This window comes from Solanum lycopersicum, chromosome 12 (genome assembly GCF_036512215.1).
Source record: "Solanum lycopersicum chromosome 12, SLM_r2.1".
Lineage (NCBI taxonomy): Eukaryota > Viridiplantae > Streptophyta > Magnoliopsida > Solanales > Solanaceae > Solanum > Solanum lycopersicum.
In genome coordinates this window covers 64,907,195-64,934,756 of record NC_090811.1, presented here as the reverse complement: position 1 = coordinate 64,934,756, position 27,562 = coordinate 64,907,195, and the positions used below count along the sequence as shown (strand labels likewise).

The following is a 27,562-nucleotide window of genomic DNA, read 5'->3' as shown; positions in this document are numbered from 1 at the left end:
ATGTCGTTTTTCAATTCCCTTGTAATCACAACGAAAGAACGAATGGAAAATTTTCATCCTAAATCCGAACTACGTTGGGCCTGAATTCTCCCCGTGAGATACGTAGGCAGCCTTCTCGGCCCGGCCCCTATCACAGAAAATTTTCATTCTCCTCCATGTTTCGGAGATACGAAGATAAGATCAACGGACGTCGCAAAGCAGCTGCAAGAAGACCATAGCTCAACGTGATTCAGATTTCCCAAGATAGCGCCAAACAAACAAATTCCTGTTTGTTCAAAATGTATATCCGTCCTCATTCGTGGGTCAAGATATCCTCAAACAAAGCGACTTGTGTGTTTAATCTGTTTGCTGTGCGATATTATGTATTTTGTACTCAAATATGCGCTAACAAATTTGCCTTTGAGTTGTTTTTACCTCACAGGTACCTCTTACTGATCTGTGTCGATAAAGCTGGCAGATCACCACTACTTCACCAGATCAAAAGGTCGCGCAGATTCCTTCCCCAGATCAAACGCAAATACAGACATGGGCGACAACAATGAACAAATCAGCCTCACAGATGTCGTGGTGGCTCAGCCCACCGCGGCAGAGCAGAATGAGCTTATTGCGCAGCTGATGCAGCAAATAGCTGACATGAGGGTGGAGATGCAACGGAGGCAAGACACCCCTCCGCCCGGATTCGGCCCCAACTTTCTCGACGCAAGACCCCCTACATACTTCCCCTCGTCCAGCTCGAATCCTACTCAGCAACGTCCATCGACACCCGTGCACAACCCGTCTGGGGTAGACATGACAACCCAAAACCCCCAATACGCGTCGGTCTCCTATCAAACTCCCTCCCCACTTCCAAACAATCCTCCGCAAATACCACCACACCCCCAAAGCATTCCAATAGCCCCACTACCCCAAAATCAAACCCAAAATCCCACCGCCTTCAATTCCCAAACACCACACCCCCACTTAAACCAAAATACCAATCCCCAAAATTATCCACAAAACTATCAAACCGCACAGAATGTCCCAAGCCCTTCCATAGCCGCACCCCTCCCCAAAAGAACTACTTTTCAAGTCCCAATCCCAGTCGAGCATGAGGTGCACGGCTCCGAGTTGGACCACTATGAGGAGCAAGAAAGAGAGTGGAGGTCGAGGGAAGAAGCAAAGGTAGACATAAAGGAGGAGATCCGGAAGGCAATGAGGGAATTGCAATGTACTCCAGACGTCGCCGGGTTAAGCTACGCAGAACTATGCATCCACCCAGACTTGAACCTGCCTGAAGGGTTCAAGATCCCGAAGTTTGATACCTTCGGCGGGGTGGGCAACCCCATGGCACACCTCAGAGCGTACTGTGACCAACTCGTGGGAGTTGGCAAAGATGAAGCCTTGCTGATGAGGTTATTCAGCCGGAGCCTGTGTGGTGAAGCCCTGGAGTGGTTCACGTCACATGAGACTCGGCAATGGTCCAGTTGGAGCGCACTGGCTAAGGATTTCATCGACAGATTCGCATACAACGTCGAGATAGTCCCTGATCGGTACTCCTTGGAGAAGATGAAGCAGAAGCCCACAGAAAGCTATCGAGAGTTCGCGTACAGGTGGAGGAAAGAGGCGGCAAGGGTGAGGCCTCCGATGACAGAAAAGGAGATTGTGGAGGTGTTCGTGCGGGTGCAGGAGCCCGAGTATTATGACAGAGTCATCTTATTAATCGGCGCCAAGTTCGCCGAGATAGTCAAGGTGGGTGAGACTATTGAAGATGGCCTGAAGTCGGGGAAGATAGCCCGAGTGTCTGCATCACCTGGGTCTTCCGGACTGGTAAGGAAGAAAAGAGAAGAGGTTAACGCTATCTCACACGGGGGAAGAAAGGCCCCCAGAAACTTACCACGGCCCCAAGGCCGCCCTTACCCTCCATCACAGCCTCATCAAGCCTACCGTCCAAACTCAAATCATTCCAGCCACTACAATGCCGGCCCCACTTATCCAGAAGCCCATATTGTGTCGTATCAGAATCCACCCCCGATTCCCCAAAATTTTCCAAACTACCCCCAAGCCTATCAAGTCCCTCCCCACTACCAGAATGTCGCTCCCAGCTGCGCTAATGTACAGCCAAGCTATCAAGCGCCATTCCCCGCATATCAAATACAAACCCCAGCATATCAAAGCCCCCATCCAAATTACCAAGCCCCAAGGCCAAACCACCAAACAAATCCCTACCCCAGAACCCAAGCTCCACGACCAAACGCCCGCAATTACCAACAAGTCCCTCCCCCACAGCAGGGCGGGTATGATCCCCCTCGCCCCAGGTCTGAGAAGAAGCCCTCCAGAAGCTTCACCGTGTTGGCTGAAAGCAGAACTAAATTGTTCGAAAGGTTATCCGCGGCTGGATACATCCACCCTGTGGGCCCCAAGCCCGTGGATGTCAATTCCAGATTCTACAGACCGGAGCAGAGATGTGCTTACCATTCCAACAGTGTTGGACATGATACAGAAGATTGTATCAATCTCAAGCACAAGATCCAGGACTTGATTGACCAGGAAGTGGTCTCTCTTCAGCCCGCGGCGCCAAACGTCAACACGAATCCGTTGCCAAATCATGGGGGTGGAAACATCAACATGATAGAAATTGACGATGATGAGCGTGAAGCCAAGAGAATTACTCCTATTGTTCAGGAAGACTTGGAGAGGGCTGTCGCTTCTTTGAGCGTCAGGGAGAAAGGAGAGTTTGTCATTTTGACACCTGCAAAGGCTGTTGCCTTGGTGCCCTCAAAGACTCTCCCCAAACCCAAGTTTGTGATAGAAACGACCGTGGCTCAAGGCATGACTAGGTCCGGAAGGTGCTACACTCCTGATGAGCTTGCTCTCGGAGGACAGAAGAAGGACCATGCTAAGAGGCCGATAAGCGAGGGGGAAGCAGAAGAGTTCTGGAGAAGGATGCAGCCGAAGGACTATTCCATCGTCAAATATTTAGAGAAGACTCCAGCTCAGATATCTGTGTGGGCCCTGCTGATGAGCTCTCAGTCCCACAGGCAGGCCTTAATGAAAGCTCTTGATGATACATACGTGCCCTCAGGCACAAGCAGCGACAATGTAGCTGCTATGATTCACCGAGTCATTCAGGGGCACCGTATCAGCTTCTGCGATGATGAGTTGCCATCCGAAGGGAGAGCCCACAACAAAGCTCTACACATCACCGTGGTATGCCGCGGAAAGATCGTCAACCGTGTTTTGGTAGACGACGGATCTGGCCTAAACATATGCCCCTTGTCCACGCTGAAGCAGCTGAGGTTTGACCTCGGAAAGTTGGAGAAAAACCAGGTCAATGTGAGAGCTTTTGATGGTGTGCAGAGAGAGACGTTAGGAGCGGTGAACTTGATCATCCAAATGGGCCCCGCGGAGTTCGAGGCAAAATTCCAGGTGTTGGATATCGACACCAGCTATAACCTCCTTTTGGGAAGGCCATTTATTCATATGGCTGGAGCCATCCCTTCCACTCTTCACCAAGTGATAAAACTAGTATGGAGAAATGAAGAACTAGTTATTCACGGGGAAAGGAGCCATTCAGGTAAGCAGGTGCCGATCTTGGACGAGACGCCGCAAACTTCGGACTTCTACACAGTGGAGTTGGTAAATGCCACCGATGAGGGCCTGGCACCACAGACTCCCATGCCGGCCGTGTACAAAATGATTGCCACGGTAATGCTGCAGAGCGGATTCGAACCAGGTTTCGGATTAGGAAGGAATGCACAAGGGATCATCGAGCCAATTCCGGTCCTTGCTATAGGATCAAAGTATGGTTTGGGGTACATCCCCACAAATGATGATTTGAAGATGAAGAGGAGAAAGGATCAAGGGTTGACTAAGCCGATCCCACATCTCTATCACTCCTTTCCAGTCCGGGAGCATGCCGAGTCTGCAGACGATGGGGAAGGAATCTGTGACCTGTTCAAGGAGATCAACGCCGTCATCGAGGAGGAGGCTGAGCCAGCAGGCATTCGTGATGCTGAACCAGGGGAGATGCTGCAAAATTGGACGTCCACGCCGATCCTGATGCCCCGAACTCTGTGGTAGAATGGAGTTATTTTGTGCATGCCAAAATCGGTGGTCGTTCGGAAGAGGCCCGAGACCCACCATTTCTGCATTTCTTGATTTTGAATTTTGTTATGATTGTTTAAAGGGCGACACGGCCTTGTGCCACGACCCAAATTTGCATTTTTGATTCAATTTAAATGAAAGCCTCCTTATTTTGACTTTGTTTATTCGATTGCTTGTTATATTTTACTTTTCTAATTTTGTCTGTTTATGATTTCAGTAACGTAAGTTACAAACCCGCCAACGTCATGTCATGTCACGAGCTAAACGAGCAAAATGAGGCAAATGACGACGAGGCTGACGACTACGACGACGAAAGTGGGGAACCAGACTATGTGGTAGAAGAATTTCGGCAGTTCGAGAATCAACATAAGCCGAATCTGGAGGAAACAGAGACGGTGAATTTGGGAGATTCAGAATGTGTCAAAGAGGTTAAGATCAGCACTCACCTGAATGAAACTCAGAAGGTGAGCCTGGTGCATTTGCTTGCCGAGTACAGCGATGTGTTTGTTTGGGAGGTCAGTGACATGCAGGGGCTGAGTACCGATGTCGTATCTCATAAGCTGCCTATCAACCCAGGGTTCGAGCCGGTGAAGCAAAAGACTCGGAAATTCAAGCCTGAATTGAGTCTGAAGATTAAGGAGGAAATCACCAAGCAGATAGAGTCTCGGTTGGTAGAAGTAACGCAATATCCCACCTGGTTGGCGAATGTCGTTCCGGTCGCCAAGAAAGATGGAAAATCAGGATTTGTGTTGATTACAGAGATCTCAACAAGGCTAGTCCAAAGGATAATTTCCCGTTGCCAAATATCCATATTCTGATTGACAACTGTGCCAAACATGAGATGCAGTCATTTGTGGACTGCTACGCGGGTTATCACCAGATTCTGATGGATGAAGAAGACGCGGAGAAAACGGCCTTCATCACACCTTGGGGGGTATATCACTACAGGGTGATGCCATTTGGGCTCAAAAACGCCGGTGCCACTTACATGAGAGCCATGACGACTATCTTCCACGACATGATTCACAAGGAAATTGAAGTGTACGTGGACGACGTCATAATTAAATCCCGCGAGAGTTCGTATCATTTGACACACCTGCGAAAATTCTTTGAACGTTTGCGTAGGTACAACTTGAAGCTAAATCCCGCCAAGTGTGCTTTTGGAGTCCCAGCTGGGAAGTTGTTGGGATTTATAGTCAGCAGAAGAGGTATTGAGCTCGATCCTTCCAAGATCAAAGCGATTCAAGAGTTACCTCCACCGAAAACGAGGAGAGAGGTGATGAGTTTCTTAGGGAGGTTGAACTATATCAGCCGGTTTATAGCACAATCGACGGTGGTATGTGAGCCTATCTTCAGGTTGCTGAAGAAAGATGCCCCAACTAAGTGGACTGAGGAGTGTCAGACCGCTTTCGACGCTATCAAGAGCTACTTGTCTAACCCTCCAGTATTGGTTCCTCCACGAGAAGGGAGTCCTTTGTTGCTGTATTTATCTGTCTCAGATAATGCCTTTGGATGTGTACTGGGTCAACTCGACGAGACAGGGAAGAAAGAAAGGGCAATCTACTACATAAGCAAAAAGTTTACTCCGTACGAGTCTCGCTACACTTTGCTGGAGAGAACATGCTGTGCTCTGACGTGGCTTGCCCAGAAGCTGAGGCACTATTTGTCGTCGTACACTACATATCTTATCTCCAGAATGGATCCATTGAAGTATATTTTCCAGAAAGCGATGCCGACCGGGAAGTTAGCTAAATGGCAAATGCTGTTGAGTGAGTTTGACATCGTGTACGTGACTCAGAAGGCAATAAAAGCACAAGCTTTGGCCGATCATCTTGCGGAAAATCCCGTTGATGAAGAGTATGAACCTCTCAAGACATATTTTCACGATGAAGAAGTGTCATTCGTGGGTGAAGATATCTCTGAAGCTTATCAAGGTTGGAGGCTATTCTTCGATGGAGCGGTGAATCACCAGGGTAAAGGTGTTGGAGCAGTCTTGGTATCAGAATCTGGTCAGCACTATCCTATGGCGGCTAAGCTACGATTCAACTGCACAAACAACATGGCTGAGTATGAAGCTTGCATTCTCGGTTTGAAAATGGCCGTTGACATGAATGTTTGCGAGCTACTGGTTATTGGAGATTCAGACCTCCTGATTCATCAGGTCCAAGGAGAATGGGCTGCGAAGAACCCGAAAATTGTACCTTACGTACAGTACGTCCAAAATCTGTGCAAAAGGTTCCGCAAGATTGAGTTCAAACATACTCCCAGAATACAGAATGAACTAGCTGATGCTCTCGCAACCATCGCTTCAATGATCAAACATCCAGATACTGATTACATCGACCCGTTGGATATAGACTTGAGGGAACATCCGGTCCATTGTTCACATGTTGAATCAGAACCAGATGGTTTGCCTTGGTATTTCGACATAAAGAGGTACCTGGAGTCTGGGACATATCCAGAAGACGCCACATCTAATCAAAAGAAGTCGATACGTCGTATGGCTCTTAGTTTCTTTCTGAATGGAGAAGTCTTGTATAGGAGGACTCCAGATTTGGGTCTTTTAAGATGTGTAGATGCTGCTGAAGCCGTGAGGCTTATTGAACAGATACATGCTGGAGTTTGCGGTACACACATGAATGGGCTTACTTTAGCAAGAAAGGTTCTTCGAGCTGGTTATTTCTGGATGACTATGGAGAATGACTGTTGCAAATTCGTGCAAAAATGCCACAAATGTCAAGTGCACGGAGATTTGATAAGGGTGCCACCTCACGAACTCAATGCTATGAGTTCACCTTGGCCATTTGTAGCTTGGGGAATGGATGTCATCGGTCCTATAGAGCCAACCGCTTCTAATGGACACAGATTCATTTTGGTTGCCATCGATTATTTCACCAAATGGGTGGAAGCAGCCTCTTACAAATCGGTAACCAAGAAAGTGGTGGCCGACTTTGTCCGCAACAATCTGATATGCCGATTTGGAGTTCCAGAATCCATCATCACGGATAACGGTGCAAATCTCAACAGTCATCTGATGAAAGAGATATGTGAACAATTTAAGATTATTCACCGAAGGTCCACTGCTTATCGCCCTCAAATGAACGGAGCTGTAGAGGCCGCCAACAAGAACATCAAGAAGATTCTGAGGAAAATGATTGACAAGCAGCGGGGTTGGCATGAAATGTTGCCATATGCTCTACTGGGTTATCGAACGACGGTCAGAACATCAACTGGGGCTACTCCATACTTGCTAGTATACGGAACAGAAGCAGTCGTACCTGTTGAAGTCGAGATACCGTCACTGAGGATCATCCAAGAAGCTGAGCTAAGTAATGCTGAGTGGGTTAGCAAACGGATTGATCAACTAGCTTTGATTGATGAGAAGAGGATGGTTGCTGTTTGCCATGGCCAGTTGTATAGACAAAGAATGACTCGCGCTTTTCACAAAAGAGTAAGAGCCAGAAATTTTGAAGTTGGTCAGTTGGTTCTTAAGCGTATTTTTCCTCATCAAGACGAGCACAAAGGAAAGTTCGCACCTAACTGGCAAGGTCCTTACATGGTTCGCAAAGTACTATCTGGAGGTGCTTTAGTCTTGTCAGAGATGGATGGCGCTGTATGGCCCAAGCCTATCAACTCAGATGCTGTCAAGAGATATTACGCGTGAAGTTCGTTTTGCATTTTCCATCATTTACTTGTAATCTTCTGTTTGCTTGTATTTGTTCGAATTTGAATTCTTATCCCTCCTGTAACGAACTACGTCTGACCTGAATTCTCGAGAACGAGATACGTAGGCGGCCTATGTCGGCTTCGGTCACCCCATTTACCCCCTTTACTATTTCTTTGTACCTGAACTACGTTCGACCTGAATTCTCAAGAATGAGATACGTAGGCGGCCTATGTCGGCCTCGGTCGGTTTCTTTGTAAAATTTGTTCTTGTTAACCTGTAAGGGGAACTACGTTTGACCTGATTCCTGCCGCAACGGGATACGTAGGCGCCACAAGGGCTCGGTCATATATCTCGTAAATTCTATTCCCCCCTTCTACAATAGAAACTGGGACAGAATTTTTTAGAGGGACTCAAAAAATTCTCCAGAAGGAACCTTCTCTTCAGCGGATCAAACTAAAGACATTTCGAATTTGCGACTAGGACAGAATTTTTGAGAAGATCTCAAAAATTCCGAGATCTGTGCGATTACAATGGAAAGGGGAGCAAGATACTAAACTGGGACAGAAATTTTGAGGATAGCCTCAAAATTTTTTCATGGGACTTCCCTACAAGTCCGGAATGCCTCTGAAATTCATTCGACAAGCGTCGGACTCAAAGAAGCTCGTTAAGCCTGACATGACATGACTTGGCAGTGACATTTTGAAGATACTATTTTTTTTTAAAAAAAAAAAATTTCTTGTTTCTCTTAAAAATTTCCCTTTTATATTTCATCTGTTTTGGCATAAGATATTTTCTTATTTATCAAGAGTCGGGAAATCGGGAAATCAACCGGAGACATCAAGACAAGGAGCAAACAACCGAAGGGATCGACACAGATCAGTATGTTTAAAACTGACAATTTTTCTGTGGATGCAGGTTTATAGCTTCGCTTCAAAATCGGCCGAATTCTTCCGACTTATGAATACGGAGAAGGAGAAAACTATCTCCAAAACCAGTGACTTTATTGAAAGCGGGAATATCGTTTGCGTCAGGATGCTTATGAATGTGTTTGTTTATTTCAAACCATTCTCAACAATGGGAAATTTACAAAATATCCAGTCAGATTCAAAGGTGAATCAAACGGGAATCTCAGCGAAGATTTCGTGATTTCTATAGATAGCGCTATTTGCATTGCGTTATCAAAGCAAGATGATTATTGTCGATCAAGGCCATGCATTACCTCAGAAGAGACGGTTATGCAATTATTATTTTATTATTATTGATCAAGTCGATGTATTATTTGGAGATCATCTTATCGTTACTATTCACGGGGGCGATATAAATATTCATGAATCACGAATTTATACACTGAAGAATCATGCATCGCGGAACCATGCATAGCGGAATTCATGCATCGCGGAATCATGCATCGCGGAAATCATGCATCGCGAGTCAATAATCATGCATGACGAGAAGATTTCATGCCTCGTCAAAATTTATACATCGCGAGAAGAATTTATGCCTCGCTGGAATTCATGCATCGCAGAATCATGCATCGCGGAAATCATGCATCGCGAGTCAATAAGTATGCATGACGAGAAGATTTCATGCCTCGTCAAAATTTATACATCGCGAGAAGAATTTATGTCTCGCTGGAATTCATGCATCGCGGAATCATGCATCGCGGAAATCATGCATCGCGAGCCAATAATTATACATGACGAGAAGATTTCATGCCTCGTCAAAATTTATACATCGCGAGAAGAATTTATGCCTCGCTGAAAATCATGCATAGCGGAAATCATGCATCGCGAGTCATTAATTGTGCACGACGAGAAGATTTTATGCCTCGTCAAAATTTATGCATCGCGAGAATACTTTATGCCTCGCTGACAATTATGTACGACGAGAAGATTTCATGCCTCGTCAAAATTTATACATCGCGAGAAGAATTTATGCCTCGCTGGAATTCATGCATAGCGAAAATCATGCATCGCGGAAATCATGCATCGCGAGTCATTAAATTTGCACATCGCGAGAAGATTTTATTTCTCGCTGAAAGTTATGCATCGTGAGAAGATTCATATCTCGCGGGAATTTACGTATTGCGGGATGATATTTATGCCCCGCAAGAGGACATACATGGATAAAGAAAGAGCAATATTTATCCATTGGCCTCAACCACATTCCTTATTTTTATAAAAGAAAACATCAAGAAGAGCATCGAAGATAGCAACAAAAGAGACATCAATATCGCATCAACATTTATTTGTTTATTTTAGCATCAAATGAAGAATACCCTGAAGATTTTATTTACAAAGCACAAAGCATAAGCTGTATTTGCTAGATGTCAGACCGATCGAGTCGACGTCGAATATTGAGGAGAACAAGGAAGTGTCGACATGGTAAAAAGACACTGTCTCCCATCCTAATTGCATTTTTAAGCTAATGAGTTTTATCTTAGTTTTGTCGAGAGCATCCGAAAGGATGAATTCTCCAAAAACCACAGGTGCGGACGACATCAAAAAGGATGCAGCACAACGTGGAACTTTTTCTTAGCAGCGAACTGGGACATAGTCTAAAGAGGAATGTCAAACTCTTAGGACGCGAGCAGAGGAGCGACTTCCACCACAATCGAACCACCCTCTCAAAACATGCGGGTTTTTCTTTAGTTTCTGTCAGTTTCCGTCTTGCGTCCGGAAGTTTTGTTTTATCGGGGGCGAGTTTCCAATCTGAGTGACAATGCGCCAAGAGCTTTGGAAATTATGTCCGTGTAAGTTCTTACCTATGGATGTGAAGAGCTCCACATTCATGGCTAAGAGGTTGCAAGCCTCTTTTTCATACTCGTTTAATGTGTCACTCGTCCAAAACCGAAGGTTAGCTAGCATAATAGTTTTCCTTTTCCAACGATCGAGTCGAACTACACACAGCCTGATTCCGAAGGTTTAGGGGTATGTAGGCGGATTCAATGTTGAAAACTCGGCTATATTCCAACATTTCGCTCTCGAATTCTATTCTCGAGCATTTCGATACCTTCATAATTCGGTGTCGAGGTGGCTTTTGATTCTTTGAAATCGTGCGGTAAATCAAGCTTATCGAACTACAAGTGGCCTGAATTCTCATATAGCCTGAGATATGTAGGAGACCCGTTTGCAAGGGTTCGGCCATAATTCCTAAACTCTTTGTCAAATCCTTCTTCTTAAAAGCGAAGGGAGTTGGTCAAAATTGGTTCGGTCAACTTCATTTTCCTCGAGTTGCTTGCATCAACCCAAGTAAAATGAGGGACAGTTGTTGACACCCAATTTTTGACCCGCGTTGGTATAAATTAATTATCGAGCTTCGTGGGTTTTTCAAATTATTTAAAGTTAATTAGTTTTTTAAATCTTGCGAAAATAGAATATATGTATACATACATATATGTATATGTATATGTGTGTATCTTAAGTATTCCTAATTCTGAGGCCCTATTCTCCCATTCCAACCCCATTTACGTCCCCAGGCCCAATTACCCCTCAACCCAATAAAAACCCCTCAACCCAACACTAACTTAAATATCCCAGGCCCAAATCCCTCATGCCAGCCCACTAGATTAATTCCTAATCCAGCCCACACCAATTACTCCCCTCCGTCCGGCCCACCTAAAATCGACCCAACCCTTTTATTTATTAAACCGACCCAGCCCAGTCCCCTAATAACCCGATCCAAACCCGCCTCCCCTTCCTTCTTCCCCCAACGTTTCTGGAAAAGAACAGAACCCCCACCAGAAAACGCAGAGAAAACAGGCCCAGACGCGAAACCCGCGTCTCCCCCACGCTCGCTCTCTCCCTCATCTCCCCACGCTCTTGTCTCCCTCACGCGACCTCCCTCCCTTTCCCTTTCCCTTTCCCTTTCTCTCCCCATCCCATCGCAGCCTGCAAAAACGCAGAAAAACAGAACCCCCAACAACCCCAACGTCTCCTCCTTCACCCATCGCAGCAGACCTGCTTTCGGCGGATGGCAGGCCTGCGTTCGCGGTTGTGGCAGACCGATATTTCGGCTTCTTTTCAGAGATTGGAAGCCTTGGGTGCAAAAAACCAGCTGTATGATTTCGAATTTCGAATTCGTTTTCCCGCCCTCTCTCTTCCGAAATCCTTTCTCCCCTTCTATTTAAACCCCTCTTCTCCTTCAGAAGAGGGGTTGGAATTTTCGGAATTGAAGAATCGTTAAATATTTAAAGATTTTTATCAAAATTTCAGAGGCGTTCGGATACGAAGAACAGTTCAAGCCTTGGGAAAGTTCTTTCGTTCTTGCTGTCATCGACGGAACATCGGATTGGTGTTCAGGCTCTGTTCGTGGTTCGCGTGTGGAAGTTCGTCTCGCTCCTGCTCGTCGTCCCCCGTTCGCCGCACTCTAAGAGGTAATCTCCCCCCTCGCAAATATGTCTTGCTGCGAATGCGCTTCGCTATTCTGTCCTTACAGAATCTGATATACATGTAGTTTCTCATTTGGTTTTGCTATGCTTCGACCGCTGCTCCTTGTTTTCATCTTTATTTCTCCTCATGTTAGTATCTAATCGTTGTCGATAAAGTCGCGTCTGGTTCTGATGTTACGCGAGAGATGATATTCATGTAGTTTTCTTTATTTGTTGGGTTTGTTCCTCTACTGCTAAAAAAAGGGGGAGAAAAAATAGGGAATCTTGTTGTCTCTGTCTATCCATTGTGTTTCGTCTTATTGTTCTGCTGTTCTACCTGTTGTGCCGAGAAAATGGTAGATTCCAGTAGAGGGTATTGGGATGAATGTAATGCTCGTCTAGTTTGAAGCATAGCTTTGTTACGGATGTTCGTTTGTTTCATTTTTATGTTCTATCCATTTGCTATAGCCATGAGAAAATTAGTCATTGTTCTCTAGTCGCTATATAGTGTGCAAGTCCCGTTATGTTCTTTTGGCCTGTGTGAGACATGCTTAGTTGACGCATTTAGTTAAGTTTCATTCCATCTACACGTGTTTTCTTGAATATTGTCTTCCTTGGTGTATTGTTATTTTATTTCATGGATAAGTTTGGGGATGTCACATTTTGACATTAATAGCTTGCCCTAAAGAGTTATCCGTTTGTTCGGTAAATACTAATCCTTTGTTGTTTTGCATGTGAATCCGTTCGAGTTCCGTCATGAACTCACGCCCCTTTGCATTGGTGGAGAGTCGTAAAGACTCACAGCTCCCTTTTGAGTCAACCCATCCAAACGCCTTGAAGATTGAAGAACTTGAAAAAATGCACTAGAAGACTTTTCCTTTATTTTATTTTGTAATGGGCATAAGCCCTTGTCGTTTTTTACGTTCTTGTATTTTATCTTGTATTGTTTAGATTAGGACAGGTGAACGGGTCAAAATCCAAAACAGGTGGGTCCAATTTCGGTCAAGGCGAACAGAACCCGAAAACTTGGACCCAAACCCCTCTCTCTCTATCTCTCTTTGCTACTTGTTTACGTTTTATTTTGAATGTCGTTAGCTTAAGATTAGAAAACTCCAAACCCCCTTCGAAGCGCCTTCTATTTTATCAAATCTCAAAACTAAAATGGAATCGCAAAACGATAAATATTTCAACTCGTAAGTTTTGTTTAAAACTCTAACATGTTCAAAATTCAAATTCTAAGTTAGTTTGAACTTAAAGAGCTTTAAAATCTGAAAATTCGCCTAAGTAAATTTCTCATAAGTTTAATGATTTCAAAATTGCAAAGTTAAAATAAATAATAGTCAAATAAGTTAATCGCCGGATAACCGTAAGTTAGCGGAGTGTCTTAGGTGCCTAACACCTTCCTAAGACATTAATAGGAATCCCGAACCCTTAAAAGTTTTCAAACAATTTTCTGTTTAATTATTTGAAATCAAGTTTTCTTAATTTTCTCAAAATTAAGTGGCGACTCCCAAAAGTCGAAAAATAAACTTTTTTCGAAAACCACTTTTTCGATAAAACAGTAATCATAAAAGAGATCTTATATATGCTCAAGTGGAGGAAATTCATTAGATAACAGATATTGAGGTAGAAGCAATGCAATCAAAAGGTCATTTATCATTGTGTTTCTATGAGCCTCAATAAGATGATTTTTAAGATTGATTCTTTAGGCATTATTCGAGTTCTTTCTTAAATTTGGGTCTGTGGTAGATTTCAACTATAATAGGACACATTAAGTATCTAGCTCAGTTATGTTATGTGAGACTTCAACATGTTTTCAGAAAGGAAATTAATTTACTAATGTAACCTTTGAAAGGGTTGGACGACAATGTTTTTTCACCTTCTATGAACTTCCAAGCAACGAAAGAAAGATTATTAATTTAGAAAAATCGCTAATACCTAATTTGAAAATACAACCTAGAGAAATAAAGCAAATGACAACATAGAGGAACACTATTTCATTATTACATGATATTAAATAGTAGTATATATCATGAAAATGAGGGTTTCATAAGATTTGAAACAAAAAATAATTTGGCTCAATATGCGTACACAATTGATGATTTCTTTTCAATTATTCAAAATTTACTAGATCAAAAGTGTTAATTCTTTAATTATAAAAAGAATAAGTCACTTTATAGAATATCATCAGAAAGGAAAAACCTGAAGAATCAATGACCAAGTCTTCTTTAAATTCCACATTGAAAATGCAGCATCAAGTCTCACTGGAGGAACATATCCAACCAAATCATCTCTCTCCAAGCAAAAACAAGTTTGTTGGTTAGAATTGGAAGATAAAAACATCAAAGAACTTTTTTTTTTTTTGAAAAAATAGCATTCACCTAGCTCTGCTCAGATGTAGAAATGTGATTAGGAAAGACAACAAACAAGGGAAGAAGAAATGAGATACCATTAGCTACTTACAAGGAATTGAGAGCCAGACCACTGGACTAGGCACCTCTACAAGAATTATCTTAGACAACCACTACATCACCGGATTAAGTTTCCATCATTGAAATGGAGAAAGTCAAAAATTGAGGGAAATTAATGAAGAAAAAAATACAAAAACATATCGCTGCAAGCTAAGCAAGGATGATATTAGGAAGAAGAAGAGAAAGGTATTAAGACCCATAACAAATGGGGGAGGAAGGTGGAATTCAATAAAGCTCCAAGCAGCAGTATAGGGGATACTGAAGAGGAGCACAAATTTATGAACCCTAATTTTTTAGGTTTTTCTTTATAAATATCTAAAGGTTCATTTTAATGGGTTGGACTTTTTCTTTTTTGGGCTTATCTTAGTTTTGGATTGGCCAATGCTTGTACATACTCTATTAATAAATAAAAAGAGTTTGATGCTCTAAATTAATTTTTTTTTAAAAGAAAATCAAATGGTTGTAAATTGTAAACACAATTCTAATTGTTATGACCAACTGCAATCACAATCAGTTTTAACATATTAATAGTTAATTATTAGTTATCCGAATTAACTATAGATACAAAATCTATATTAAAATTAAGATTTTCAAACCTTTGTTTTAACCAATCAAACTCATATTTAATGCAACACGTATGCAAGAAATCACTATGTATATATTATATTTAATTCATATCATATTTGGGTCCTCTAACATATTGTAAATACGATTTTAAGTTTTAAGCTTTTTAAATTACAGTTAATTTAGAATTAATAGTGAAAATTACACCCAAATTTATTAATTTGCATGCACCTGTAAATATATATTTATAGATATTATTCGGCTTATAACAGAAAAGAATATATCTAAATTTAGACATGTTTGCACGAGAGTTATCCTTTTTCATATATTTACATGTGAGACACTAAATCGAGTCAAATAAAATTCTTTAAGTAATATATTATGATCCAATAACTTGTGCAGATCCAATATAATTACTGATATTATTCCTCAAAATTTTGAATTAAACCTTCTCATATACAAATGCTCCTTAACTAATTGCAATATAATGAAAGCAAAGATCCATGTATTTTCTATACTACGAAACAACTTCCTTTTCAAAGATTCATGTATTTTCTATACTACGAAACAACTTCCTTTTCAACATATGTATTCTTTAACAATATAGAGTTCTTATTATTAGTTTTTTTTTGTAATATATTAAATTATTTAGAGTTTAATTTTGAGTTAATTTGTAAAGGACAAATACATAATTGAAAGAGACTTTATATATACTATTTATTATAAATTTAGAATGAAATGGTCAAAAGTCCCCTTAATCTATTTTTGGATTTTTAACTAACATATACTTTAACTTTACAAGGGATCACTCACCTGAACTGTTTATAATAGTAATAATTATCTCCCAACATGTTTAGTTGACAATGTGGTGTATTTCACTCTCTTTGAGAGAGTGAACATAAAAATAGGGGCGGTCCCGCATGAAGTCCACCGATGTCACGCCCCGAAACTACACCCTGGAAGTGTTCAGCACCCAATGACCATTGTTGGTCTTGACAAATCCTTGGTCTGACTTATTAACTCAGCAGAAGACTTAACCTAGGCCAAATATGAAATAAAAACATTCTTGAAAAAAATAATTAATACACAATAGCCTGGCCAAAATGGCACTCAAATTCTCATAGCGAAACATCTGCAGTTAAAAAAAGATACTCAAACTGACTACCTGACTGTCTATGAAGTCTCCAAAACACTAAGCTGGATGTTGGGACAGACCCCACAACATCCTATAAATGAAATGCTAGAAAGCAAATAAAAGTGGCCTCCAGAACACAAGGAGGCTCACCATTGACTACAAATGCTCAATTGGATCACCGAGGCGTTGGGTGCTGATCTTGGTTACCTGCTCTGCATCATAAGATGATGCAAACCAACTGACATCAGTACATTGAATGTACGAGTATGCAAGTTGTAATGCTAAACAACAACTTAAAGCTTGAAAGGATTAAGAAGAACTTATCTTGGCTCTGCTCGACTCATGAAATACTAACTCAATATAAAGCAATAAGGACACATGCAATATATATATATATATATATATATATATATATATATATATATATATATAATAAAACTTGCAAAACAGTGTAAACAACTTAGTTCGTTAGAGATAATTTGATAACAAACTCAATTTTACTTATAATGAAAGTAATATAGTTTCTGTGAGCGATTCTTTAACCGACAACCATCACCATGAGCTTAAGCGGTTGTACAACGTCTTACATCACGTTGCAAGAGGACTGCTCTATACCTTGCCGTCGGTATAGAACATGAACTACTAAGTGGATCCACTAGTCTGTGCTAAAAAGTATTAAGGAATCATCTAAAAAGTATGATCATTTCTCTGTCCATGTTGGCTACATGGTTTATGGAGACTTGAGTTGTTATGAACTCTCCCCCCCCCCCCCCCCCCCATATCGGTGCTCAATACTACTCCCAAAATACATAGCTCATGTGTTCTTAAAACAACTATTTCTCTGGTTTGAGGTAATTACTCAAACTTATCTTCAAAAGCTCTCTTGTAATTCATAGTTCCTTTTTTTCTAAAACTAGCCAAAGGCTCTGTGGAAATCTAGCTTCCTTTCTTTTCTCAAAATGTGAAACATTTGTAACTCTTAGGGACTACTTAGTTCCTTAATAACTCTTGAGATTTAACTCAACTCATTGATCTTTGCTCAACTTGTATCTTGAGCCTTAAACCAAAATTAAAATGTTTGTTTAAGACTCTTGAAAACTTTAAGAACTTACTTTGACTTGCTCTTTAACTTTTAGACTTGACTTTTTAACTTCTTTTACTTTGATCTTAATTTTTCTTGAATTGGATTATGGATTCAAGGATCATGATCTCATTTTTATGGATGATTTTCATGATTTTTTGGTGTGCTTTAGAGTGTTGTTATCAACTAAGAGACATAGGTACATCATTTAGGAACTAGTACGAAAAAATGAGGGAAAATGGGGTCTCTAGGTGACTTTGGCGCTCTGAGAGGTGCGGGACGCCAAAGCTTGACGGACAGACACTTCCTCGGGCGCTTTAACTAGCGCAGCGCACCAAATTCTGTCCTTAGGGGCTCTTGTTGGATAGGTGCCCCTAGGCCTATCAGACGGGATTTTCGATTTTTCTTCTCCGATTTTCATCTCTAACCCTTCTAAAATCCCATGAATTTTTCCCCAACAGTTATGATCACTAATATTCTCAATACCCAATCGATTAGCCTCTTAAAACAGCCCGGAAACACGAATCAAAACAACTAAAAGTATACTTCAACTCAAACAACGAGAATTCAACAATTATTTATTAAGAACTACGATGTCCATCATTCAATCTACTCTAAATGCACTGAGTTAAACATGTTGATGTGTGGGTGAAAGAACCCAACACAAAACGATCTCATATACCTTATAGGGATCACCCCCAACAAATTCAACTCGAAGATCTTGGTGTTCTTGACGAATTCTTGGTCTTTTCTCCTTTATACTTCTTCTCTACTCTTTTCTCCCAAGCCCTAAGCGTGTTGCAATTTTCTAAAACTGACTTAACACTTAGTTTTATTCCTAATAAACCCTTAAAACAAATTAGGAAATAGTAGGGCGAAAAGACTATTTTGCACTTACTAAAATTCGTATTGGACTTTCCTCAATCAAACATCCCAACTTCCGATTGTCATATATCCCTTTTACGACACCAAAAATGCTCAAACTTGACAATGTTGGAAAGATCTCTTCAAGGACTTTCCAACCATATTAAGAACTAACCCTAACTCATCCTGAGTTAAAAGTTATGGAAGTTTGAAAAATGACCAAAGACTAACTTTTTACACTTGGGAAATTTCCAAGATATTTTTCGGTTTACGAGATGTTACAGTCGGGTGCTCGCGCACCTATAAACTTTGTTACAGAATATATATATCGATGTAGAAATTAAGTGAAATTTGTATAAAATTAACATAAAGCACCCAATGAATAAATGATCAAATTAGCGTAATGGCTTTTGGGTGGGTGCTTAAGACTATTTTAATGTTGTTGAACCAGGGTTTGAATGTTATTGTTAACATTTATTTTTCATAATTTCACTCCTCCACATTCAAAGCACTCATAATGTTTAAATTCTAGATCCGCCACTCATTAAAAATTATTACGAAAACTTTATATATAATTTATTTAATAAATATATGCATTTTTAATTATTTATGTTTTTTATTTATTTTTACTCTTCTCCATAGCAATATAAAACAAATCTCTTCATCATTCACCACCTCTAAAATAAGACTTTCCACCGCCATAGTCGTTGTTTCCACCACCGTTTTTATTGAATTCTTTTTTGTTGATTGCAAATAAATTTACAAAGTCATGTAATACTCTTGCAAAATCAATCTACCTAAATAAATAAAAAGAATTAGAGGAGGAAAAAATCATGAGGAAGGTGATGATGAAACTAATGGGGTTGGAAATCATGAACAACTTGGAGATATTATAAATGAAGATGATAAAGATGTGCAAAGGTGTGAATTTTGATGTAAATTAGGGAGGTGATAAAGGTGGATGTGGAGGTGGTAACGATTATTTCGCATATGAGAATGCTGAAAAGGATGGAGGCCCGACAAATTCACCTTGTGAGGAAGATTAAAAAAAAGAAGACCCACAATGTATCCCCTAATATTTTTCTCAAATCAATCTTTCAAAAAAAAAATTAGGGCTGCAAAAAGATTGAAGGCGTGTCAAGGCGTGTGCCTCACCACAAGGCAGATGGCTAGTTATCAACTTTCAAGGGGGTAATGAGTCCATTTTAAAATAGTTTATTGGGATAATAAGACTCCTGTATAATATAAGTGTGTTATTAAAAATTTGAATATAAATCGAAGGGTATTTTATCATTTTCTCTAAATTTAGTGATTCATAAATATATGTGTCCTTGTTAACTAGTAATGAATCTTTCTATTACAATTCTATTGAACGCTAAGTTAAGAAAGAGTGTTAAAGTTTTTACTGGTACTAGTTAAGTATCATTAGTTTCAATGTCGCTAAAGGCTTTAGAGACATATACAAAAAGTGACAATTGTCGCTAAAAATATATATTTAGCGCCAATTAAAAATTCAATACCGCGAATTATCATTTTTATTGTAGTATGGTAACCATTGGTTGTTGCATTTGTAAGTTTTTGATCTGCAATATTGTTGTTGCTACACTAAAGTGGATAGATCTAAAATGCTAACAATTGTTCTCAACCTTCATCAATGCCAATTAATTTGTCACTTTCCTTAAAATAAAATAAAAATAATAATTAAAAAACCCATCTATATTAAATTTGACATCATCTGGATAGGTTCTTACCAAGAAAAAATCTGTTTTTAAATAAGTATACTACTTTATAAAGCTTATTCCCAAAGAAATCATCAAATTGAGATTTGGCAAAGGTTTTTGGCAGTATTATTTTTTCCTTTTGAAAAGACAATTTTCTTAGTTTAGAGAATTGAGATATTTGACTAAACAAATACTCGTTAATTAAATAGGATAGTGATACGTCATAAATTAATTTGTTAATTGAGGTTATTATTTAGATTGTTAAAGATGAAGGGCAAAATAGATTCAAAAAGGTTGACGTCAAGGCATTTTAGGTCTGAATAGTAGAAGAAGAGTAATTTTCGAGTTATTCTTTTTTAAACAAACAAAAAAAGGAAACTAAGTCATTCTTTTTTAAGCGGAGGGAATAGTAATTTTTAATGTTTTAATTTAAAAAAGAAAACTAAGTCATTCTTTTTTTAGACGTGTCCAAATACATATATCTTTGGATACATGAGTTAAACTTGCATGTTATTTATTCTAGACATAGTGTATCCAAGTGGATCTACATGTATTTTATATATATAAAATATCTCTCTCGCCATTCTCATATGTATTTGATATCCAGATACAAGTGAATCACACTAGATATGTAGATGTTGTATCTAGTATGTATCTAGAGTAATTCGTATGTATCTGAGATACATAACAAATCTTGCTCGCCTTTCTCTCCATCTCGCTCGCCTCTCTCTCTACGTTAATGTATCTGGTAGCAAAACTACGTATATATCTAAAAGTGTATTTTTTTAAATATATAATAGAAAACTCTTAATTATTAATAAGACACCTAATATTTTTAAAATATAGATAATAATAGTATATATAATAACCAACTCTGTCTAGTTTTGGTTTTATAATGGAAAAGTTGTTTCTTTCCTCCATTTTAGTAGTAGTAAATTGTTTTGATGACTTTTTTTTTTCTGTGAAATATCAATTAATTTTAATCTTTTTTTTCCTTATAAGTTTCAATAAACGCTTCTATTATTAATACTTGGAAAGAGTCCATAGGAACTTTAAGTTATTTTTCACGTTATAAGTATTTTAGCTTCGCTCCTGAATCTAATAAACGTATTAATAAAGTTTTGGTAAGATATTTTGGAATTTAATTAACTTTTATTTCTTCATTATGGAAGATTTTCTTTTACCTCGTATGAGTTATTATTATATTGATGTTGCAAGTTGCCTTCAAGTTTAAATGGCTGAACATATTTTTATGTATAAAATTTCAACAAATTTAATAAGCATCACATTGGCTTCTATCAATTTAATTATTTTTGCTAAAATACGTGTATTAACTATCATGAAAAAGTAAAATAAGTATTATGGCAGAAAAAACTACCTAATTACACAAACATACATACTTTGAAATAATTATATTTTATTTTAATTATATAATAATGTTATACCAAACTTCGAGTCAAGATGTATTTACATATACATGACTTCAAGTCAGATACATATAATTTTTTTGCTACTAGATACACAAAAATAGGGAGAGAGACAATCGAGAACAGGAGAGAAGCGAGCGAGATTTGTCTATTTGTCACAGATATATATGCAAATTACATGACTAAATACACATTAGATACATGTATCTAGCATGATTTACATATATCTGGGATACCAGATACATACGCGAGCGAGATATGAGAGTAGGAGCGAGATCTGTCTAGATATCTCAAATACATGCAAATTCACTTGAGTACAGTATATCAAGAACAGGTTACACTTTTAATTTTGACCTCATGTATCATGAGATACATGCATTTGAACGCACCAAATTTTGATAAAATTGTTAATAATGCAAACTAACATATATATAATTATAAGCTTCTAAAATAGTAAAATTGTTATGAGTTACGCATAAATTAATGACCGTGTAAAGCACGAATATATTTATTCGAGAAATATAAATTTTCAATTTGATTTTTTCTCTTTCAGTGACTTTTGCGCCTCATAAAAATCGAAAATTTAATATAGTAAAAGCAGAGTAAATTAATTAAGTCAAGAGATAGGACTATGAATGATGAATGAAAATGAAATGTTATATTGGCCACATTATTATTATTATATCATAGTCAAGAAAGACGACTACTAATCAAATGAAATCTACCATAAATAAATATTTTCACTTTAGACTTTACATTTTGATACGTGAACTTATATATTATTTAATCAAATTGCATACTCACTCTATATGTGATACAATTCTAGAGATTTAAATAGTTTAAATTTAATCAAAAATTTATTCGTAAGATATTTAATATTTATATAGTTATAAATTATGTAAAAAGTATTAGTTACAGTAATTGATAATTCAAAATATTTAAAAGTTACATAAAAAATTTATGATAAAAATAAACATATTTAAATCTCGAAATCTAAAATATATCACGTAAACTGAGACAGAACGGGTGGTAGTTATCCATTTATGTTGTCTTCTTTTATCGCACACTATAATTGACATTTCTTTTCCTTCTACTTTTCTTGCTTCTCGAAAGTAAATCAATTTTTCCTAATATACAATCCAATAATTATATCCATAACTATTGCATGAGTATTTAATTCGAGTTGTCATGAATATATCTACTTTTCTCAAAGCACAAATTAAGAGGAGTTTTACGCAAATAAACCTCATAATTACTTTATCATTAATTCGTCCAATTAACAATATATACGAAAAAAAATAATTATATTATGTCTTATCAATCAGTATAATAGGATAAAGAATTTAGTCCATCAGTATAATTATAATTTACTTTATTCATGAAGGTAAAACCACAACTCCATTTCATAACTCTTTTCATAAAATATTTCACAAGCACCAACTTTAATTACAAGTGCATATAATTAAGAGGTATTGAGTCGAGTTCAAGCTTTGAATCTATATGAATTTTTTTTATTGAGAGTGTTATTCTCGAATGTACCCCAGCCCCAGACTGAACTTCAATTTCTCTCTTTATAATGTAGCTCTAGGAATATCATCAACACTTGGATCTGCAGCCTACCTTGAATTTATTTAAGCAATCAAAATCAAACTTAAAATTCCTTAAATATTTTAAAGTCAAGAAAAACAACTATCATTTCTTAAGTCAAATAACTTGATATTATATATATTTCTCTTCCACAAAATATACGTAAATCACACAAGATACATATATCTGAGATATCAGATATATTCTGAAATACATATACATAAGAAGAGATGTGAACGAGAAAAGAGAGTACGGAGTGAGATAAAGAAAGACAAGTTAAAAAGTAAGAAAAATATGAATTCATTGCATCTCAAAAAAAAAAAATTACACATAATTATTGCAATTTTCAATATAATAATTCCTAGTTGTCACTTGTCAGTAATATTCTTCTTCTTCTTATATATAACCCCTAATATATAGCTAACTTCCTATAATACATATTTTTGTGATCAATAATTATGTCTAGCCAAAAATTTGTTCGTCCAATTTTTGACAATCCATTTTTGAACATTGAAGAATTACCAAATGATACAATTAAACGTCAACCTGAACCCCTCACACAAGCCAATTTTGATCCCAATGGTACTTCTTTAGTCATATCTAAGGATGTAGACCTAGACAGCAATAAAAAAACATGGATGAGAATCTACGTACCACGACGAATAATTGCAAATCATGACGATGATAAATTGCCAGTTATTTTCTACTATCATGGCGGAGGCTTTGTCTTCTTTCATGTTAATAGTTATGGTTCGGATCTATTTTGTCAACAACTATCTGAGAAACTTGACGCGATGATTATTGCCCTTGAATATCGTTTGGCCCCTGAAAATCGACTTCCTGCAGCTTACGATGATGCCATAGATGGGTTAAATTGGATTAAATCAACTCAAGATGAATGGATTCAAAATTATGCTAATTTGAGTAATGTTTATCTTTTTGGATCAAGTTCTGGTGGAAACTTGGCTTACCATGCAGGTACTTTGTTAGAGTTATTTGGATTCAAGATTTAAAATTGATACATTCAATTCTCTATATATTTATGTTCATTATAGTAACAAAGTATCTTAGTTTAACTGGATACTAAATTTTTGAATTTTATGATTTCAAATTAAAATATCATGATGTGTAGTATTTTCAAACTGGTGGCGTAAATTTACGACAAAAAAGGTTTGGGATAACGGTATCATTTACTTCCTTTCTTTCAATTTATATGATTTAGTTTTCTTTTTAATCAGTAAAAAAGAGTTATATCACATTTTCTTTGTTGACAAATATTTAACAATATTGTCAAATAGTTTATGCTTGTTGAGTCCCACTTATTTGGCAAGAAGTCTACATTAGGTGTACTCTTTTTAAGGTTAGTTTGATAACATTGTAAAGTATTCCTTTTAAGTTTCTGTAACTATGTGCTCAATCAAACTATATATTAGGTAAGGAGGGAATAATAAGGAGATTAGCTAGCTTTGATTAGAGTACATCCCTTTTATTAACCGTCTAAATTTATATGTATTGAACTAATTATAATTTTATGGGCTAATTTTGTCACCCTTACCTACAGGGTTACGCGTAGCATCTTTTTCAGACAAAAAACTAGAACCAGTGAAGATCAAAGGGCTTATCTTGCATCAACCATATTTCAGTGGAAAAAATAGGACAGAATCTGAAGAGAAGCTAAAAGATGATCCAACTTTGCCATTTCAAGCAATTGATAAGATGTTTGACTTGTCCTTACCAAAAGGAACACTAGATCATGATCATGAATATTCCAACCCATTACTTAACGGAGGGTCAAAGCATTTAGATGATATGATCACACGAGGCTGGGGGATCCTTGTCACCGGTGTCTCTGAAGATCCTTTAATCGATGCCTCGCGCAACTTTGCTGATTTTATTGAAAAGAAAGGTGTAAAAACTTTCAAGCTCTTTGGAGATGGTTACCATGTTATTGAGTTGTTTGAGCCATCTAAGGCTGCAGTCTTATTTGATGCCATTAGGGATCTCATATCTGCTACTAAAAATTAAAAGTATTGAGTTTGTTTTGTTATATTTCCTTTTGTGCAAATAAGAGAGGAGTGTATAGTATGCATTCCTTTGTGTGTAAGATTACTTTAAGTTGTTATATTTTTCTCATGAATAAAAGTTTCTAGGATTGAGTTAGTTCTAATATCTACTAAATTTGTAAGTTTAAAGACATAATATCATCACCCAAAAATTAGTTGCAAAGCATACATATGTATGATATTATTTTCTGATCCTTCGCATGGATGTTGGTGAGAAATTTAGACTTTGAAATTTATTGAATTTGAAATATTCAATAAGACAAGAACAGAATTTATGAAAACCATGCATGTGATTAATCAACCCCAATCATTTTTATCAAATTCAACTTAACTTCTATTAAAAAGGATGTGGTGGCAAAGTTTTAAAAATTGATTCTACTTTGTTAGACCCACAACTAAAAGCTTGTTCAACTAGACAAACTTATGTACTAATAAACATTATCATAATTTCATAATTTTTACTACACACTCTCTCTCTCTCTTTTGCATGAGACAGTAATAGTTGAGTGGTTGATTCGATTCCTTGGAAAACTTTATTCTTTGTGTTTCACAATAACCTGTGCACCACTCTTTTTCTAGCTTAGCTTGTGCAATCCTATAGGCAGAGAGAGTAGTATGGTGGGATATTGATCAACAATGAAGCTCTCCAAGTGATTGAATCCACCACTCAACTGCTACTATTTTACGTAAAAGAAAGAGAAAAGTAAAACATGAAATGATAATAATGAATAATAGTATGTAAGTATGTCTAGTTGAACATGTTTTAAGTTTTGGGGTCCAGCAAAGTAGGATAATTTTTTTAATTTGCAACCATTTCCTCTTTAAATAGATGTGAATATGAATGTGATGAAAATGATTGGGGCTGATTAACCAAGATTCATATAGAAAAGTGTCACTTTGGTATGAAGCTTTTCCTACCAAAGGCGACTTCAACAGTTTAGTCCTATAAAAATGTAACAATAGTATGTAGTTTTGATGATTGACAAAGTATTTTGATGTTTTACAAAGTAAACTATGTTGCATTGTTTATCATCATCAAAAAGGGAGAAATTGTTTGGAAATAGGTGAACATATAAATAGTTTAGATGATTAATAAACTTAATGTGGTTCATTATTTATCGTCTTATATATAATCAATTAGGTTAACCAAGTCCCCACACATGAATGCAGACAACCTGTATAGATATGAGTGATTGGACCAAAAAAGAAACTAATAAATTGCATAAATAAAAGAGCAAAATAAGGAACAACTTAAATGAAGAAGCAAAATAAGGGTAAAAGTAAAGTCCAAAGAGAAGTCAAAGTTCCTTATAGGATGGAACTCCTCGAGTAATCCTCATCATGACATATATGGTAAGCATATATAATGCAAAAATAATAAATTTGAAGATTTTACTGTTATCGAACATGAAATTATTTTTAAACAAATTAAAAAATAAATAAGACTTAAAACTTAAAATAAATGAATCACGATGTCATTGATAATAACTGATATTCAGTATAAAATACATACATTTAGTTGTTATAAAGTCTTCATATGTGTTTTTCTTCCATCATTTAATCATTATTATAATCATTATGTGCTTATGATGTGTGCTTCTTTGCATAATTTTTTTTACAACTAATAAGCATGTTTGAAAGAAAATTTGAAGTGTTGTGGAGCTTCAAAGTCGGAATAGAGGAATGAGTAATGTGATCAAGATTGAGTTTGAGATTCAAGAATCAAATGGACATACAAAATATCAAGAAAATTGTGACAGTTCTATAACAAGTCCATGCGGCGCGATCATGATATCAGGCTTGTGCTGCATCAAGAGGAAAACATGGATCAAGGCTAAAAAAGGAGTTATCGATGTCAATTGTGGCCACACTACCCATCCTGTTGGGAAAGACAAGGCACTAACAAAGAATGCCTAACAGGATAACAGCGGAAGAATATCCAAGTCTATACTTTTCCTTTTCGATTTGAACCAAGAGAAAACAAACAACCACAACCAATATGATAGTAAGGAAGCATGTAATTCAACCAAACAAATATAACAAGACAATAATAAACCAATCACACAAGACACCAAGATTTACGTGGAAAACCCTTCGGTGTGAAGAGTAAAAAACCACGGGACCAAAAGCTCCACTATAATCACCAAGAGTTACAATATTGTTCTCCAAAATTGGCCACAAAACAAAGTGCCAAACAACGAGCAACAACAAAATAATATTGCACCAAATCTAGAGAATTAAAGGAGCAAAATCACCAATTTCGCAGCTACTGTTCACGATAGCAAAACTGAAGCTGAAGACCACCAAATCCAACTCTGTCAGTTCCTAATCAAAGATTGAGATGAATATAATATGCTGTCCAAAAATCAGCTCAATCGGACAAGAAACGAAGCGGAAATCGCAATTTGAAGTTGGTTGTTATGGCTGGATTTTTGACTACGAATTTCTCTCTTTTTTTCTCTCTTTTGGCTGCTGAAAAACTCTCTCTAAAAAATCTGAAAATAAGACCTAAAATAGGCTTATATTTGCC

The 27,562-nt window shown here is 37.7% G+C and overlaps 2 protein-coding genes across 2 annotated transcripts; both read left to right on the top strand.

Moving 5' to 3' along the window:
- Positions 1-525: 525 nt before the first annotated feature.
- On the top strand, positions 526-8,896 carry LOC138340522 (uncharacterized). Its single transcript, XM_069292250.1, has 7 exons — positions 526-4,055; positions 4,301-4,829; positions 4,931-5,124; positions 5,209-5,359; positions 5,450-6,914; positions 7,350-7,534; positions 8,666-8,896. Exons 1-7 carry the CDS (start codon positions 526-528, stop codon positions 8,894-8,896), a joined length of 6,285 nt encoding a protein of 2,094 aa, XP_069148351.1.
- Positions 8,897-23,133: 14,237 nt separating this feature from the next.
- Positions 23,134-25,129, top strand: LOC138340707 (probable carboxylesterase 120). The gene is made up of 2 exons (XM_069292645.1): positions 23,134-23,947; positions 24,531-25,129. Exons 1-2 carry the CDS (start codon positions 23,428-23,430, stop codon positions 24,992-24,994), a joined length of 984 nt encoding a protein of 327 aa, XP_069148746.1. The 5' UTR covers positions 23,134-23,427; the 3' UTR covers positions 24,995-25,129.
- The last annotated feature ends 2,433 nt before the right edge of the window (positions 25,130-27,562 follow it).